At 36.5% G+C, this 18,873-nt stretch overlaps 1 protein-coding gene across 6 annotated transcripts in view; it reads left to right on the top strand.

Moving 5' to 3' along the window:
* Window positions 1-18,873, top strand: part of NRG1 (neuregulin 1) — a 988,266-nt gene that overhangs the window by 821,861 nt on the left and 147,532 nt on the right. For all 6 annotated transcript variants that reach the window (XM_073219027.1, XM_073219031.1, XM_073219030.1 and 3 more), the window contains exons 2-3: window positions 8,351-8,528; window positions 16,768-16,889. In XM_073219027.1, coding sequence (XP_073075128.1) covers window positions 8,351-8,528; window positions 16,768-16,889 — 300 coding nt within the window. The remainder of the gene's footprint in view (window positions 1-8,350; window positions 8,529-16,767; window positions 16,890-18,873) is intronic.

The raw sequence follows: 18,873 nt of genomic DNA, 5'->3' as shown, positions 1-18,873 counted from the left end.
GGGAAAAAGGGCACAAAAAGTGCTCAATCATAATTTAAGTTGGTCCTGGGGATGGTAGTACAGCATGGAGAATATAGCCAGTGATTCTCTAACATCTTCCTATGTTGTAACCACACTACTGGGGGTGAGGATTTAATAACATGGGTAACTGTTGAACTACTCTGTTGTGTACTTGCAATATAAGATTGCACATCAATGATACTTCAATTTAAAAAAAAGAAAAGTCAGAAGGGTTACAGGATAGTTGACCTGTTCAAATACCAAATGGATTTTACAAGTCTTGCAAGGACATTTATTACATGATTAGCTCTGCTACATATTTTTTGTTCATGGAATGAATCAGTTCTAAATAGCTTTGTGAAAAATAGATCCTGGGGAACTAATATTGGTAGATCACTGGGGGGCTTTTTTCAAATGCACTCTTTATATTTTCTGTGTATGTTTAATGTATTGTTTGAAAGTTTTCCCATTCCTGTCACTGTTTAAAACTACTTATAAGCAAGTGCTAACACATCTTACCTAGGGATTTTATCCAGTTTAGAACACCTAAATGAATGCCTTCTTTTCAAAAAAAAAGAATTTTAGTAACATCCATTAATTAAAAGATTAAAAGATTGCCATTCAATTGAACAAAGAAATAGTGGTTATGCAGATAAACATTGTTAACACATCAAAGTCATGCTGATGTGCTAAATTTACTTAAGCCGTAGACACAGCAGAAGAGAAAAGCTCTGTTACAAGAAAATAAATAAATGTACTATCAAATTTTCAATAACTAGATATTTCTCCATGTCTCTGTTTAAATGACATATTGGAAGTGAATGGGGCAGGGATGTATAACAAATGAAAAAAAAAGCCCTGCTTTTGGATGGCAGAAAAGATTAAATCTATAAACTTAGGTCAAATGAAGTTTGCTGCACATCAATTAGGTCAAACTGTAAAGGATCTATTTTAACCCTGTACTGATGACCTCAGATGGAGATGTGGGATATCTTCTATGTGTCCGTGAGTGAGATGCTGTAACTGGGGCAGCTGTAGTGACAGCATTAATCGGGAAAGTCTGTTTGAACACTTACCTTAAAGCTGCCGGTGACTGCACCGTGATTGAACTCCAGCATCCGTTGTCACTGTGCATTGCCTTTCACCTTGAAAGAACAACATAAATCTGTTAAGATCCTCTTTTGCCCTCTTATCACATGGACGATCTCAAGTTTCAGTGAACACGGGAAATACCACGTGGTTCACCCCTTGTGGCATTTGGTAGATGACAGACAGCCACTCAGTTCAAAAACAATTCTTCTGTATCATACTAATTGGAAGTGTTCTGTCTTGTTTTATTTCCCCATAAATCATCAAAGTAGCTTAGAAAATTCAGCAGTTTCCCTATCTTCCTCTCCCAGACTTTTTTCCACTTGGAATATATACAGAAACGATCTGTCACGTGATGTATCCCAGGTTTTTATCAGGAAACTATGGTCATTTTTAATCTGTCAATAAATCTTACATTTGTACTGTGTATACCCATAGCCAATGTACCAAATGCTTCAGTTTACTGCCTGGTAGTTAAAGGCAGGAGCTCTGGAGTCAGGCTATCTCGGCCCAGATGTGGGCATCCCTATGTCACTGCTGTGTGACTGTCAGAAGGTACTTTACCTCTCTGTTGCTGTTTCCTCATCTGTAAATTAGGAATAATGATACTAATACACATCTCCTAAAATTATCTTAAAACTCAAGAGAGTTAGTGTCAAGTGCTTAGAACATGTTGTTCCTGGCACATAGTAGGTACTCAACCAGCTATTATTATTCTAAAGGAGTTTATTGTTGAAAGTACTAAAACAACCTTATTTAAACTTCATCTCCTAGGCCTTGGAGACACTGTTATGGTAGTTTTATAATGTCACCTTTGGCTCTCAACCTATGAAATCTGGGCAAGAACTACATAGAACCATATAGAAGAGGAGGATGCTAATTTCCACAAACATAATATCAATTTTCAAGCTGAAAAATTCTCTTACCTAATACATCTGCACCTATTGTGAAGTGTTGTAAAGCTCTTGGCAGGCATGTAGAAATCTCGCAGTAGAGAGGTGATTTGTTATACATAGCTTATTAGAAACAAAAAATCACCATAGTGGCTGTGAAATAGAATAACCATTCCTGGATTTTTTGTCTGCTGTCCTCTTCTTTCCCTGCTCCCATCTCAAAATGCAGAGCATCCGGCTGGGAAGTTCTGGGTTTTAATCCTGAACTGTATCTTAATTTGCCTTACAGCATTGAACAAGTTCTGATATAACCTCCCATATCCTCACCTGTAAAATGGAAATAGTAATTTCCACCTCACATGAAATGCATACATAAATTGTTGAAGCATAAAGGGAATTTGACACAAAGGTAAATTTGGGGATATGTGTTGAGCATCAGTAAAAGAGTGCAAGCTTAGCTCTTGTAGCCTGGGCTCAGTCAGGGAAGACAGTCAGCTCTGATTTGTAGGCAGAGGAGGTAATTTCCAAATGTGCATGCTCCTGCTGCTGCCGTGGAAGAACAGCCTGGCCTCTGGGGAGGCTCTGAGATGAGGTGCACTAACTGGGATGGAATGAACATGATCACCGTAACTGTGGTCTTAGCTGAAGCACAGTTCTAGGAGACACTCTAACCACAGTGACCAGATAAGAGCAATATAGGGGAACATAGAAATTTCCAAGTTAGATTTGACCATTTTCCAGTTAGATTGTCATTTCCTTTTAAGTAGTGTTACGTGGCAGAGTATGAATCCTAATTGAGTGGAGTGCGTACAAGACAAAAATTGTCATGGGGCCCTTTGATTTCAATGAAAAGTCTTTGGGGAAGGTAGGTGTGGCCTCTGGAATCATTCTTGGATGTGGGTCTCTTTTTTATCAATATCTTCTAGTCTGTCCTCCTACTTATTCTTTCATCAAAGACGTGAAGTCCTATTTTGTGCTAGGCCCCCAAGTTTCTATCTATCTTCCGTTTAATAAATTTGGACTTTTGGACGTTTGAATATAGGGCCAATCAAATACACACACACAGCCCACCACTACCAATAGCCTACACCTCCGAACAGGGACTGCAACCACCCGCTAGTATCTGCTCTTACCCCTCCTTGGATTTAGCAGGGATAAATTCCTTATATGGCCCTCTTTCTGTACATGGGCTTTTTCAGTGCAGCCTGATGGGTATGGTGTTCAGATACAGAATGTGACTGGTCATTTTCTGTGACCTTAGACTAAGCTTTGTTTTTGACCAGGCTGATTGTGGCTCATACCCTCAAATAGATGATTTAAAAGAATCATACCATTTCAGCCAACATTACAACAGTTAATTGTGGGAAGTGAAACTTTGAGCACATCCACGTGCATAAATCCCCACCAATAGAAACTGAAAGGTTTGAGAAATCAAACTTAACACTAGCGAGAAGTCAGCTTTGCCTGTAGAGGCCTTGCCATTGTGAATATTAGAAGCAAAGTGCTGGGATATCATGCCCAGTTTTATTGTATGTTGTAGATATACTGACACATTCTATGCACATTATGAGGATTTTTCCATATGCTCACAAAGCTGTTATTCAGTAGTACGCATACACATCCTTGCATCATGTAAGGAGGCGGACATGAACCTGCTCAGATGGTATGTCTGGAGCCCAGCTATCTTAACCACACTTTGAAGCATATTCTCAGTGTGTTTAGTTTGCTGCCAAGGATTTGGAGTCAGCCTTAGAATATTTTATAACAAAAACCTGAATTGTATAGTGACTTTCTCTCAAACGAAGACACCCATGTGTCATATCTCATTCTCCAAATATCCTGCTGAATACACAGGGACAAATGGCAATCCCATTAGCTCCTGGGGAAGTGTAGTTAACTGGAGTCAGGAACCATCTATCTGAAGGATGGTTCAGCTGGAGCACAGGGCAGGGTGAGCACTATGTCAACATGCATGGCAACAGGTGATGACCTTATTGATGGTTCTTAAGATCACTCACGTCATCAGGAGCAGTGGTCTTAATCTTAGGTGTGTTCTGAGACACCGCTTGCTGCGAGAACTTGCTGTCTTTTACATGGCTATATTTACAGATTTTAATCTGACAAATTTTCCCTTTTATAGTCAAATTTGTGAGTGCAGCTCAGAAAAGACCAGATGGCAAAGGCTAAAGTTCTTCCACTCTGTGCATACCCATCATCTTCTCCTTAAGATAGTGCAATGAGTTAGAAACTATCAGGGAAGGAGGCTTTCCTCAGCAATTTGTTTACCTTGAACATGACTACAAAAAAGGACATCCTTCAGTGTAGAGAGGGCTGATAAATGATACGCGTGTGGCTTTCATTAACTAACAACCAATTTTCACTGTGTGAGATGTCAGGCTTTTAAAAGGTTTTATGTAGGAAGACTTCACTGGGATCGCAGCTGAAAGTGCACTGTTATTTGATAATATTTTGCAGGTTTCCTGTTTAATTTGTTCAGTGTGTTGAAGCTCTTCAGATTAACTGTGCAGTCAAACACGGAGAGTAATGATATGGGTTAGCTTTGCATTGTCAAACCCTTCAAGGAACAGAAACAAGAACTTATCTAGTGTCCAGTGCTATCAGCCAATCTCGACAGCATACATATGCTAAAATTTGTCTCCTGTTCTTAACAATACAGCCCAGGATTTGACACAGCAACACTGAATACATTTAAGATATCAGTGCAGAGTAGACAGTTAGAACAAGAGGAATGCTTAGGTGAATGGTTCTTTTCACATTTATTTCACCTTAGTCAGGAATATTTATTCACATGTTACATTACTAGAAAAAATGAACATATCACCTTGAAGTTTTGTGTGGTCAGAGTATGAAATAAATATTTTGAGATTACTGCCCTAATTTTTTTTCTACATTGTGTGACACAGCAAGTAAAGAAACATAGAAGTGCTGAAAATAGACCTAAGTTTACCTACTGCACCTACTTACATTGACTTAGTCAGAAGAGTATGTCTGTGATCTTTTAAAAGCCTTTAAAAACCCTTACAGCCTGTAAAAAGAAGTGCTTGTAAAATGTGTGACGCTGCTCTGAGAGCTTTCGAGTTTCTATTTTTGAAGGCTGCTCTTTTTTGCCGCTTAGTGTCTGTTGATACATTTCTAAGGGTGTGGATACCTTCATATTAATGTCAGGCAGGTTTGAGGTAAATTTAGGCAAAGGCTGCTTAAAACTGACTCTATCATCATGTTGTTTCAGGGTGTGGAAGTACCGGCTCTCCAGAAACAACACATCAATAGCAAAATTATGAACTGTGGTAGACCAAACACGATGAAATCATGCCAAAGATTCTCAGAACACTCCTTACATTTGAAGCACTAATTTAGCATTGCGTTTTCAACCAAGTTTTAGTAAACAGGCCATTTGCTCTTGGCCAAAAGTTGAACGTCAAATAAAATATTTTTGTGATTTTGAATTCCAAGTGCTCAGTTAAAAAAAATCCGCCCCCAGGTTTAAGAACTGCCCCTGGCCTGATGAAGTTATTTATACCCAAGAATTAGAAACTACCTGGTGAAGTAGTTAGATTTTTTTCTTTCCAATGAAATAAATGATATTATTATGTGAGCAAACTGTGTATCTGAGAAACATACATACTTTTAAAATGTATCCATTAACTTGTAATTGTCTGTTTATAATTTAATGAAAGAAAATATAGTCTGTTGAGAATTGACTCACTGTGAATAAATGAGAAAAACACACAGTTTTGAAGTGTAGTTGTAGATATCCTGACATTTCATCGCTGAATACTCAGCAGATACTTCTTAAGAACAAAGTTATTCTTCTCCATACCCACAGTGCAGTTATCAAACTTGACAGATTTAATTTTGATACAATATATTATTCAGATTTCCCCCATAGTCCCAAATTAAAAATAAAGCCATTTTTCCCCCTGAAGCGGGATCCAGTCCATAGCATGCATGGCATTTATGTCCCATCCCTTTAATCTCCTTTCATGTTGATCAGCTGCACAGTCTTCTTTTGTCATTCATGACAGTGACATTCCTGAAGCCTGGACCAAGGTGTTTGGTAGAGTATCCCTCCATTTGAATTTTTCCAGTTGTTTCCTTGTGCTTGAAATCAAGATTGTTTATTCAAAGTAAAGGAAACAAAGTCTAGTAGATTTATATTCAGGCTGAATGGATAAGCAGCTGTACGGAGTGGTCGTGATGGAACGTGGTTCTAATTGTCAGTTAAGAATACCTGAAATACCGTACTTGGGTCATTTTGCTTAGAAGCAAGGGAATAACTTTGAGAGTTTTGGTTGTGGGCCAAGTAAAATGTAATGCAATGAACACACAATTTCAAACTGGTTCCTTTAGTCTCTATGCAAAATAATGAAACAATGTATTATTTTTAATATATGTAAACCAGTTTTTCTGGTGCCACTTAGCTCCAGCAACTTTCTTTAAAAAGCCTTCACCAGGCTTACAGAACTGAAAATGATCTTAAAGCGTTAATAGGAATACTCCAACACTATTCTAGATGGATGAGAATTTGTTTTTAATATGTTTTTAAAAACCTCCAAAACAGAGATTCATGAACCACATTTAAAACAGAAGACTCCTATGAAAGCTGTTCAGGAATTAAATCTTACTTCCCAGCCATCAGAAAGAAAGAACTAGACAAAATCATCAGGTTATTAAAGGCGAAGAACAGCTGAAATAAGGTTTTTAACCTATCACTATGTCTCTTTATCAAGTACCTGCTTCTCCATTTCATCTCCGAGCCTCCAGATAAATAAAAGGGAAACATGTCATTGTTGGAACACTGAGAAGTAATCACAACATCAAGTGGGTTTGCTGTAATTTATCAGAACCTTCATATGCTCATTCCTGACTGTTTAAAAAATTTTACTTGGTGAAGGCAGAGTTATGGAAAAACAAACATACCGTGGGCAGACACTGTTTGTGTCTGACGTGGCTGATTGCTCTCCCTGGAGTCTTGGTCTCTGTCCCCGGTGAATATTGCACACGGGATCAAGGAGGTGCAGCCTCATTTGTCTGGGCTTGATTTTAGGGACTTCCTATTGATTCCTGAACTGCAGCAGAAGTGGGCTTTGTCATTGGCTTTCCTCCGACTCAGCAGAAACAGAGTTGTTGAGACCTCAAGTTCTATGATGCTGATTACTAAGTGAAATTTTGTGTGCAGAGGAAAATCCATTCATTATGCCTTTTGAAACTTCTATTATCAAAGAACTACATGCACTGTATACTATTATACATAGATAATTATATATATATATAATATACAATTTTATAAAATAAAATAATATCTATCATTATACACACACACACACACACACACACACACACACACACACACACTACCCAAACCATCATATGTACCTATAGCTTAACTTATACAGTAATCAACTTTTTGGGAAATTTGTTTCATTTATATGCCTGTCCATTCCCCACCACCATTTTATTTTGAAGCAAATCTCAGATATGATTTTATCCACAAATAATTCAGTAAAGAAAAGATATTCTTTTAAGCAGTCTTGCTTAAAATAAGAATGGTGTATAGGTGTTTTATATGCAGTGTTCTACAACTTAAAGCACAATTTAAGTACTCTCAGACTCTCTTGAGAAGATTTAGAAGAGGTGAATCCAGTCACACCGACCTTTTGATGTGAGTGTGGTGTTCATCTGAGATGGTCACTCATTATCTGTATGACAGGAACTGTAGGTCCAATAAAAAAAGTGAAATTGCCAAGAAATTTCTCTCTTGAAGAAAGGAGCATTGCTAAGATTTATTAATTTTTGGTTCTTTGGGTCAGCTGATGGTAGGATAGTGTGATTCTGACTCTCCAGAAAAGTTATAACCATAGACATGTTAGTCACTTATCTGTCTCTGAAATTAAACTTCCCCGCTTAAAACAATGGGTATAATGCCTGCTGTACCTATTTACAGAGCAATGATGAAGATAAATTGTAATCTGGAATGTGAATGTGCTTTAAAAATAATGGACTAGTTACTTATTCTCCTTTAGCATAATATTTTGGTTGTTTGAAATAGCCAACATTCAGGATTTTTAATGATACCAGGAAATGTAAAGATTGATGAAGTAACTATCTAGAATATTTTGCAACAAATAATTTTATAGTCTAGGTTCTCTTTTTTTTTCTCGAGTGTATTTTGTTTGGGCATTTTATTCTTCTCCAAGTTGAGATCCATTTTTTTTTTTCTATCATTCTTACTCAGATAGTAGGAGTTTGGGGATGGTGTCTTGATCAGGCTCACCTAAAATCAGTGTTTCTCTTTGAAAGACGATGGAGTGATCAGATTTTTTTTTTCCTTCTCTTTTCTTTGTTAGCTTTGCCTCCCCGATTGAAAGAGATGAGAAGCCAAGAGTCCGCCGCAGGCTCTAAGTTAGTGCTTCGGTGTGAGACCAGCTCTGAATACTCCTCCCTCAGATTCAAATGGTTCAAGAACGGGAACGAATTAAACCGAAAGAACAAACCACAAAACATCAAGATACAGAAAAAGCCAGGGTAAGTATAATGCATATGACAGCAGAGACAGTGTCTAGCACTACAATGATATGAAATACAAAAATTACATACAGCCTAGTAAATAACTTTACTTTTGAAAAACATAATATATAATAAATGTTTTCATTATATAATAACCAGAAATTATGTCAGTACATAGGAGAGAATTTCAAGTGTCTGATTCTTACAGCTTCTAGATGAAGAAAGGAAAGAGTGGATGGGCAAAAAAAAAAAAACAACACAGGCCATGGGAAGAGAGACAGAGGGAGAAAGAAGGTTAAAGTAGTGGTAGCTGCTGTAATAGTGATATATTCAATCCTAAAATTCAGTTTCTTTAAAATAAGGCACATGCTGTGTAGAATGTCAGTACCCTACACAATCAAAATTCCAACTTCATTATAAAGCTCAGTAAACAGGTCTATAGAAGGAAAAGGTAATCAATTGAATCTGAACTGTTTTCAAGTAAGAGGCTAATATGTATAATTAAGTCTAATAAGAATTTTTATCAGCTCCGTTGAACTACCTTACCACTATATAAGATTTAAAAATTCATGTAATATTTGGAAGAGCTTCAAGTGATTCCTAGTAACACCATGGTAGGTGTGTTCTATACCTACTCTAAAATGATGCTCCTTTACTATTCCTACATTTCTCATTGTTATTTATGTCCTTCCTTAAGAAATTTTCTGCTAATATCAAACTACATTTTGAAATCAGGATGGCGACTTAGTATTTAGATTTTTGCTAGTGAACAACCCTTTAATCAATGTGACACACATAATACTGGTTCTTAGCTCTAACGTTGCATTTTCTTTACTCACACTTCAGAGGATTCCAGTGAAATCCTGAGGAGGAATAAAGAGCAGCAACAAGTAAATGTCCTCCTATACTTTGATTTTATAGAACATCTGCCAAAAAATTGTCACACACTCGGGAGCAAGAGAAAACAAAGTAATTATAGTGGAAATTTAATTTAATCTTACCAAAGTGTTTAATTGCTATAATAACCATAGTTAGGGATTTTTCCCCCCTAGTTTCCATGGTTTTGTTAACTATACTGCTTATGTTTGTTATTGATTGTGTCAGCAAGATCTCTTAATTTGGAAGGATAATAGAGAGCAAGGGAAAGAGTGGGTATCACGTTCTGCAGCAGGTGGTACTACAAAAATACAAAAAGTAACACCATGTTAGTGACATGGTGTTTTTATACATAATCTTATTTAGTTTTTACAACATTCTCATTGGTAGTAGGGGTGGTTGAACTGCACATGGCAGCTATCTAATTTTGCTGAGTGAAGAAATTAAGGTTCAAAAAAGTCTTACATTTGGCCTTGATCACATACCTAGTAAGACACTAGGCTGGAACACAAATCTGTTTCTTGGGTTCCTTAATACCTCATTCCCTTTTTAAAAAATGGAAAGCAAGAATGTTGAGTAACATGCATGCATGTGAGGAAAGGAGGAGATAGTGTGAGTGAATTGAAATATAAAAAAGATTTTTATGGAGAAGTTTAACAAGAGGAAAAAACGCCTTTCAGGTCTTGGATTGAAAAGATTTTGGTGTCTGCTTTGTTTTTCAGTTAGACAAGTTTGCAAGAAACTGAGTTATCTGCATATGCCCTGTATTGGAAACGCTGCTCTGTGTCAGGCTCTGAGCTAGTTGCTGGGGACACAGAGATGAATGACATGCTCCCTGCTCTGAAGAGGCTTGGTCTAGAAGGGGGAGGGATGTAAACAGTGAGAACACTCAAGTTTTAAACTCTACAGTAGTTATAATCATGGATTCTGGGGAAAGAAGATGGCATGGGGGGAAGGGCACTAGTCAGGGACAGGGGAGGCTTCCTAGAAAGGAGAGGAGGAAGGGAGGGAGAAGAGGTCTGTCTAGGTTGAAGGAACAGAACAAAGCCTCTGCAGACTACAAGTATTCAGGCTGAAGATGCCTGGAGACAAGCGAATGAAGGTGGGTAGACAAGGTATAAAACAGGAACCAAAAAAGTGAGCTGTCTGGAATGAATATGGTTCTGCAGGAGTACATGTATACTTAAAGAGGTCATTTGTTACATGACTTGAATGACATATAAAAGTATCATTAGTATTCAGAAAAGCATTTTCATATTGGCTTCATGGGCCCAGACAGCTAAAAGCACTGTCTACATATTAATAAAATCCCATTATACTGGAAAGGCCAATATTCAGACATTACTTCTTTTAAACAATAGCCTTGTTGGAAAGAATTACATGGAAAAAAAAGACATCTTATTCAAGTTATGTGACTGTAAATTACTTTTGGCAAGACATTTAACATATTTGATCTTTTAAAAATAAGATACTTTGTATAAAGTGGGCAGCTAAGAGAATGAACACTTATTATTATAATACCCAGTTTTAGAAAATTAATATGCTGAGAATGAAGGAAGTTAAGATTCTTCCTGTAGTTCTAATGCTAATGAATGGCAAAACTTAGATTTGAAATAGGTCTGACTCCATGTATCATCTTTTCATAACTATTTGTGATTTTGCTACATAGAGTGACATCACAACATGGGGCTAGGGACATGTTAAAGCTTAGGGGGATGTCTTTAATAAACATTTTTATTTTTCAGTTTCATCTACACATTCATAATTTTTCATTATCAAGGTATTCACACTGTTTGCAGAGGTTACGTGGTAACTTTGACAAAGCTTTCTTGTGGCCTGTGACCAAGCAAGCAGAAGTGAATGTTAGTGTGAGATTTATGATTTCCCTGGGATTCTCTTGATTTAAAGTCAAATGTTGACTCATTGTCAATTCTTGGTCTAGGTTTCTTTTCCCCGTTTTATGATCTATATTGTACATAGCAGCCAGAATTTTCTCTTAGTCCCTTTGTGCTCTGAAAATACTTCTTACCAAGAAGCAATTTCTATTATTTTGTAACATATGATCCTCCTTCTCCCCCTGCTCCTGCTAATGAACTGCATTCCTACATAGTTGCCTCTGGTTTCGAATTCACATTTGAGCCTTTGTTTTATATGGCTAAGCGATATGTGGGACCAATGAAAAGAAATGGAAACTGCCCCAGGGTTACGTGTCTGCTTCTCCCTTTGTTCTTATTTCCTTTGCCTGATGGATGATTTTGATTTAAAAAAAAAAATCTGGTTAAAGTGTGTGTGACAGATTCATTTTGGGACTGTCAATTGGCTTCCTTTAGCTATCTGTTCTATATTAGACATGTTAAAAGCTGGGGCTTCCTATTGTTTGCATGTGGCACATGTGTTTGGATGCCCTTAATATTGTCTCAGCTCTTTATTTCTAATTGGCTCTAATTGGTTTGGTCAAATTAAAAAAAGTTTTAAGCATTCTCCTCCCAATTGTTGCAGGTTCATACACATTCCCTTTTATTATCTGAGTAGGTATGGCAAGTTATTTTAGCTTTACATGTAAGGAAATCTCCAATTCCTTATGTATAAAAAGGGAATACCCAGTGCCTATGGCATACGGTTTATGTGAGCCATTTGGTGGAGTGCCTGGATTTATATAGTAGTTGCTATGTTGAACACATACACACACACTTATATGTGATTTCATAGAGATGGGAGGAATGGAATTACTTATACACCGAAGAGATCTCCCCTCTATGTATTAAGTTGCTTTGGCCTATAAACTTTGCTGGGAGAATCAAGCTAAATGTGATCAAGAAATGAGATAGTAGCTATGGGAACTTGAAATCCATCATGTCAGTGAGCACTTACTGAAAGAACACAGTTTGCATTTTGATATTAAAAAAAGAAATCCTTAGAACATTCATTTTTTAAATCAGTTTGTATTCATTTATTTTCACATTGTATTGTTTCTTATTTCAAAAGTAAGGCATGCTTGTTACAAAAATCTAAATATTGCTGGAGTGTAGAATGTAATTAGAGTAATAGCTAGTACTTATTGGGAGCTTGATGTATTTTAAGCTTTGTTTTAACACTATGTGAATTAATTCTTTTAATAGTTTCAGAAAATGAAAATCTACCAGCCCCTCCCAGATTCCCAGATAACTCATCAATTGAAGAGCAAGACATTAATTTTATGATTGGAAGGGAATTCAGTAATTTTTCCAACTTAACTGACTTCCTTACATTAGACAGTATATGATAGCCTGTTGAAGAGAGTAGACAAGATGATTGTATCTTATCAAAGTCTCAAAGTGTCACAATATATAATTCAAGAAAGGTTTGTCTGCTTCTACTGTCTTACTCCTTCATTCCTTCTCTAGAACCCAAGAAGTGAAGAATCTCACTAGAGTTCAGAACGGCTCTAGTGATCATTAGATCCGTGATTGTCCTGTTGTGTGCCAAGAGAATCATAAATTTCCTTTGAATTGCAAAAAGCATTGCCAACCACTTGACCTGAACATTTTCTTTATGATATTTTACAATGTGAGGCTCTGATTTGAACTTTCATTTTAAAACAGAATTTTTTTTTTGAAGAAAATAATTGAAACCACCGATCTAATTTAATCTTTTTCTGCATAGAGATATTCTTGCTAAGAGTATGCTTGGCAGGTGGTTATCCAGACTTGAATCTTTCCAAATAGAAAACCTGTTTCACAAGATATGCTATCCATTTTTAAATGCTCAAAAATTTCTTCCTTATAGTATTACACACAAAAAAATGCCTTCTTTTTCTTACAAGACATAATTCTATCTTCAAGAGCCCCCCAAATAATTTCCTTTTCCAGATGACAACCTGAAATATATTTAAATAGCTACTCATATCATGTTCATAGGTGACTGCCTATTCTTTAACAGAACCTTCTCTAGTGATAAGATTACTAGGCCCTATTCAATTCTGATCAACCTCTTCTAAAGTCCTCTCTAGTTATTGATATTTTTCATCCAATGCCACTTCAAAACATAATTCAGTATTCTAGATGTGATCCAGCCAGTGAGCAGTGTATCGAGACTTCTATCCAATTTTATTTATGCTCTGTTTTAGTATTAATTTGGCCAAACAGTGCATATGTTTGTTTTCTTTTTTTCTTTTTTTAATGGTTGTTTCAAGTGGAGTAGTGTCAAATGTATGGCTAATTGAAATCCTTTTTTACAGTATTTATTATTGTCAAGGCACATCTCCCTGCTTGTATTTCTGTTACTGATTTTTGAACCTGAATATATTTGTTAGGCTTATCTTGATTAAATTGAATTGTGGTCTTGGCCCATTGATGTTCAGTCTGAGAATTCCCAGGAGTATTCTCCACAGGAAGGATTCCTTAGCCACATGTCATGCTTGCCTCAGAAATTAACAGTACATATTTGCATTAAAAAAATGGCTGAGAGGTACTGTTGTACAGAAGTAAACTTAACATTGTTTAATGCAAGATTTATTTAAGCATAGAAAATTTTCCTTTTTTTTTTTTCTTGTTCCCTCTCTCTCTTTTTTAAGCATGACATTTATGTACATTACTTGGAATAGTATTCCAGGAAGCAGTGCCCAAGTCTATTAGTAGAATTTTAATTCTAAGAACTATCCCTGTAAGATTATGTTAATGGTAAATTTGATTACCATGTTTCACATAGTTCAATCCAATTCCATAGTTAAAATATTAATGGCATAGGGTCAAGAAAGAGCTCTGTCATATCAATAAGGACTGTTCCTAGATTTATATAAGTAGGAAAGGGATATTCTTGGAATTATAATAATCTTGTGGTGTTATACAGTCTTGGGATGTTGTAATAATCTTATCTCAGAATTTTGGGGCTTAAAAGAAAAATTACTATTATTTTGGGAATTCAGTTTTTTTTCTGTGTTGAAATCCAGGATATTATTCCCCATCCTGACATTCTTCAAGATTTATCTGTCAATTATGTTATTGGTTCCAGGGTCATACATGAAAATTCTTTTAGCTAATTAGGCTACTTTGGGCTAGACAAGCTTATTATAGTATTTATTCCATTATTTCACACTATTCTTTGTAGGTGTCTGTGATGAAGGAGACTTGTCTTATATAGACAAAGTGTATAAATAGCTGATAATCCATTTTAAAAAGATGATTTAAGTACTCCAAAACCAGACTTAAAAATTAACAGAACTCAATGGGTGTACTATCCTGATAGTTTCTATTTTGATAATTTAAGAGTTGTTATATTTTATTATTAAATCTTAATATCTACTTGCCAAGACGCTTGCCATCAAGATGTTCTATTTTGGTTTATAGGGATATACTTCAGAGAAACTTTTCTGTGAATAATTTCTCTGATAAATATGTGAATATCCCTATATAAATGGTCCTTGATGCCCCCCCCCCATTAAAAAGATAAACAAGGCTGTTATATTAGGTCCACTTTTCATCAGCTTTGTTCTGTGGACCATTATTTTCAGGAAATACTGACAGATATGCTATGTGAATGCCAAAGACTCCATGGTCAATAAGTTTGAGAGAAAGTAAATCATATATTCCCCTCTTGGACAGTCAGAGTACATGAGCATTTCAAAGACTGAGAAATCTTGTAGGGTTAAAAAAATAACTTGATTTTATTAAACCTAATGTGTTCCAAGCTTATCTGAGCATAGTATACTTTGTTTTCTTTCTCAAATTCACCTTGTTGACATTGTTCTGAGTCCCAACTAATGAAGGTCAATTTTTAATCTATATGTTGGCTGGACGGTTGCTGCCCAAGATCAGTACCACCTCTGACCCTCTGTGCCCTCTTCATATTGCATCCTCCTTTCCTTGCAGCCAGCACAGGGAACATTAGATCCTGCAGAGAGCTTAAGTGGGCACATCCAAATATATTCCTCATTCATTCACACATGCATGCAACAAAAATGTTTTAGAATGCACCGAGGACAAAGCAGTGATGCATGTTCTGTGACGATACCAAGAAGTTTCAATTGCAGACTCTCCATACACACAAAGTGTATGTCCTAGCTCGAGAGAGAAGGCTTACCGAAGGAACCAAGAGGCTCATGAGAGAGGTATTCAAGGCTATCAGAGTTTAGACAAAGGAGCGAGCAGCTCTAGTTACATGATCACAAAAGGCTTGAGGAAGGAACTGGTGCTTGAGACATCAGGGTCCTTTAAAGTCAGCTAATATGTTGATACGTAGACATATGGGGCCCCTGTTGTAGGAGGAAGAAGTGACACATGCAGAGGCATCAAGATGGACAGTCCTAATACTTACCCAGGGAACTGGGTGGGTAGTTCATTTTGAGAGACTGGAGGAGAATAGTAGGACCTAAATTTGGAACAATCAGTCTAACTTGATAATATATGACAGGAAGATCAGAAAATTCACAAAAAGCCAGGGAGGTTTGCATGTAATTTGCAGTTGCTATCTTTGCTTCCTGCCTTCTTGTCTCCCTGTTGTCCCTGTCTCGAGTCCTGGCAGTTGGTACCAAGCTTGAGTATACAAGGATGCTTTAAAAAGGCTTTAGTAAACTCTGAGCCAATCTCAGTCGGTCTGAGTTTTTAAATCATAAGGGACTGCTTAAATTACAGGCTCTGTGCAACAGTTAAACATAGATATGCAAATCACAATGCTGCCTGTGCTCAAAAAGAGGACTGAGTATTGATTTGATATGCAGTGTTATAAAAGTAGATGCTATTTTTGCATGAATATTGATTTCAGTATTAGGACCTGTGTGTAGTACTATGTTACTAGCAATGACAATCTTCTTAAGGAAAAACAAATTCTCTCTCTTTTAGAAGTGATAAATCCTCCTCATTCAAAATTAACGTAATTCCTTATGTTACTCTGCTGAGAAAAGAAGTTCAGAGCATTTTAATCTATTTTAGCCTTCATTAAGTGTCTGTCCTCATCAGATTTATATGAAATGATTTCACACTTTTTTATCTTTCTAAACTCTAGTGGCTGGTGACATTTAGTTATAAAGAGGAAAGGAAATTCATGAATTGGGTTGAAAAAGAAAAATCTGAGGCATAATGTGGTTAGTGGTAGCGGTAGTGGAATGAAAAGAAAAATTGGAGAAGAATTCCTTTAAATGGATGATCTGGGTGATAAAATTGGGACTGTGGCCATAGTATGATTTAAATGCAATCCATCTCACTATGTGATTAAACTAGGACTTAAATGCAATGCATCTCACTTTTACTCTTGGTAAAACTATACGTTGATGTACTAGTAAGTTGTTTTTTAACATGATATGTGTAGAGTAGGGAGGGTATCTAAGAACTCTGAAACTACAAATAAATATATTTTTATTTGTTTATCTATGAAGTATACTTACACTGCTTTGGTCCTGATTTTATAGGAAGTCAGAACTTCGCATTAACAAAGCGTCACTGGCTGACTCTGGAGAATACATGTGCAAAGTGATCAGCAAATTAGGAAACGACAGTGCCTCTGCCAATATCACCATTGTGGATGCAAATGGTAAGAGACACCTACTACATTCTGTTTCCAGTCTGTCAGAGGAATAATCAAGATATGCAGTAAGACTTACAGTCAATTGATGTGTTAAATTCCACTGTGAACAAATAGAAAACATGGAAGGAAAACCATATATTCCAAGCGTCTTATGTGTGTGTTTCCCCTAAAGCTCCTCACTCCATGAGGTGATACAGACCTGAAATATACATAGATTTTTGTTTTATTTAAGGATTTAAAGATGGTCATGAATGACAGAGACAGGATGGGTTGCTAAAAGGAAGAAGTTATACCTTCTCTTTCATCAGGAATGGCTGTCAAGTCTTTGGCTTTGTCAATAACCGAATAAGCATATGTATGTGAATTTATATACAGGAATAGATATGTTTATATAGACTGTATATGTTTGCATTCATATGTATATTATATATGAATATATCTACATTTTGTGTGTGTGTGTGAACAGAATACAGTCCTGACTCAGTCCTGGCAATTTTTATGTTCTTTTATATGTTTTTAATGTGTCTGGCTCTGGGTAGGAGAAAGTTAGGCCCATCAGGTTTTTTTAGGCCTCTTGGTTCTAAAATTGAGAATCTTAGAGGAAACACATTTCCTACTATGTGAAGGCTTCAGCTTCTGCCTGCCTGAGAACAGTGCCAGGAGATACTTGTTAAACAAATGAATGACGTGGAGGTAGAAGGTGCCACCTACCCGCCGACTTCTCTGAGCTGTCTGAGGAAAGTAGGAGAACCACAGCTGGTGGCTGGCTGCCCTGATATTCCAGTCCTCCTCGATTTAACAGAGTCATCTGTAGAGGCTGCGGACAAGCTGGCAGTGAGCGCCTGCATCTCTTGAAATAGTAAAATACTACTTCCAAACCTTTGGTGCTTCCTTTCCTTTTTGAATTATGGCATTTACTACTGCTTCACAAGCCCTGGCATCTGTTAAAAGACCAAGCTTGGTTGCACTGCTTCTAGGTAGGAGGTGAGAAAGTGTGCCCCTTTGCAAAGCCCTGCAAAGGCCTGACCTCTTAACGTAATAACATAAAAATGCTAGACCAGCAAGGGAGGAAAGAGGAAAAGTAACATTAAGGGTTAACTCCAAAGGGGACTGACTTTGTTTGTGTCAGTTGACTTAATAGGATCTGGAGAAGGGAGTGAGATAAAAATATGGAACGAGGTTAGAAGAATCCAGGCTAGTTCTAGGCCTTTCTGGATTTCCAAAGCACTGCTGCTCTGTTGCTGTGTAATCAAAGTTCATTACCTTCATTTTAAACACTTCTCTCCACAGAGAGTGAAGAATAACAGTGATAAGTAGTTTCGATTGCTATTTTTAGGATCTATGCTTATAGTTTAAAATATAAAAGCTATTTAAAATTTCTGTGAGTAAATATAACATCATTTTAATCACAGATGAAGCAATAGTATTTTACTGGTGTTGTTTTGACCCAGGTGGAATATTATAGGATGCTACTTGAAATACAAATTTAAAAATTAATTTCAGAGGCTTATTCTTTTCTTTCTGTTATATCATGTTAATAGCTTGTTCTTAGTTTCTCATTGACCTGATTCATTGTATTGTCTCATGGAAACTGCTATTAAATTATGACTTTGAGACTTGGATTAGATTTGTACTATGCATACTCTAAGTCCCAGGAAAATAAAATTAAAGTAGGTGTCATGATCTCACTGAGTGCTTACAGTAGTATTATGTGAATTATTCCATGTTTTCTGATTTATAGGGTAAGTAGTGAGTTATTTACCACTATATTATTCCTGGCAAAATTGCATAGGGTTCCTTTTTTTTAAAAATAAATTTTGAGGCACCAAAAGTTTGAGAACATGACATCCAATTCCTTTTTCCATGTTGATTCATTCAAGAATTGGTGCAAATTTGAATATATAGTATCTACTAATTATAATACAGAGAAACGAAAGTAGGGCTGTTTTTGATAAGGAGTTTTCATGAGCTATTGTAAGGAAGTCATTTT

Source organism: Manis javanica, chromosome 12 (assembly GCF_040802235.1).
Source record: "Manis javanica isolate MJ-LG chromosome 12, MJ_LKY, whole genome shotgun sequence".
In the NCBI taxonomy this organism is placed as follows: Eukaryota; Metazoa; Chordata; class Mammalia; order Pholidota; family Manidae; genus Manis; species Manis javanica.
Note: the sequence above shows the minus strand (reverse complement) of the source record. Positions and strands in the feature narration are given on the sequence as shown.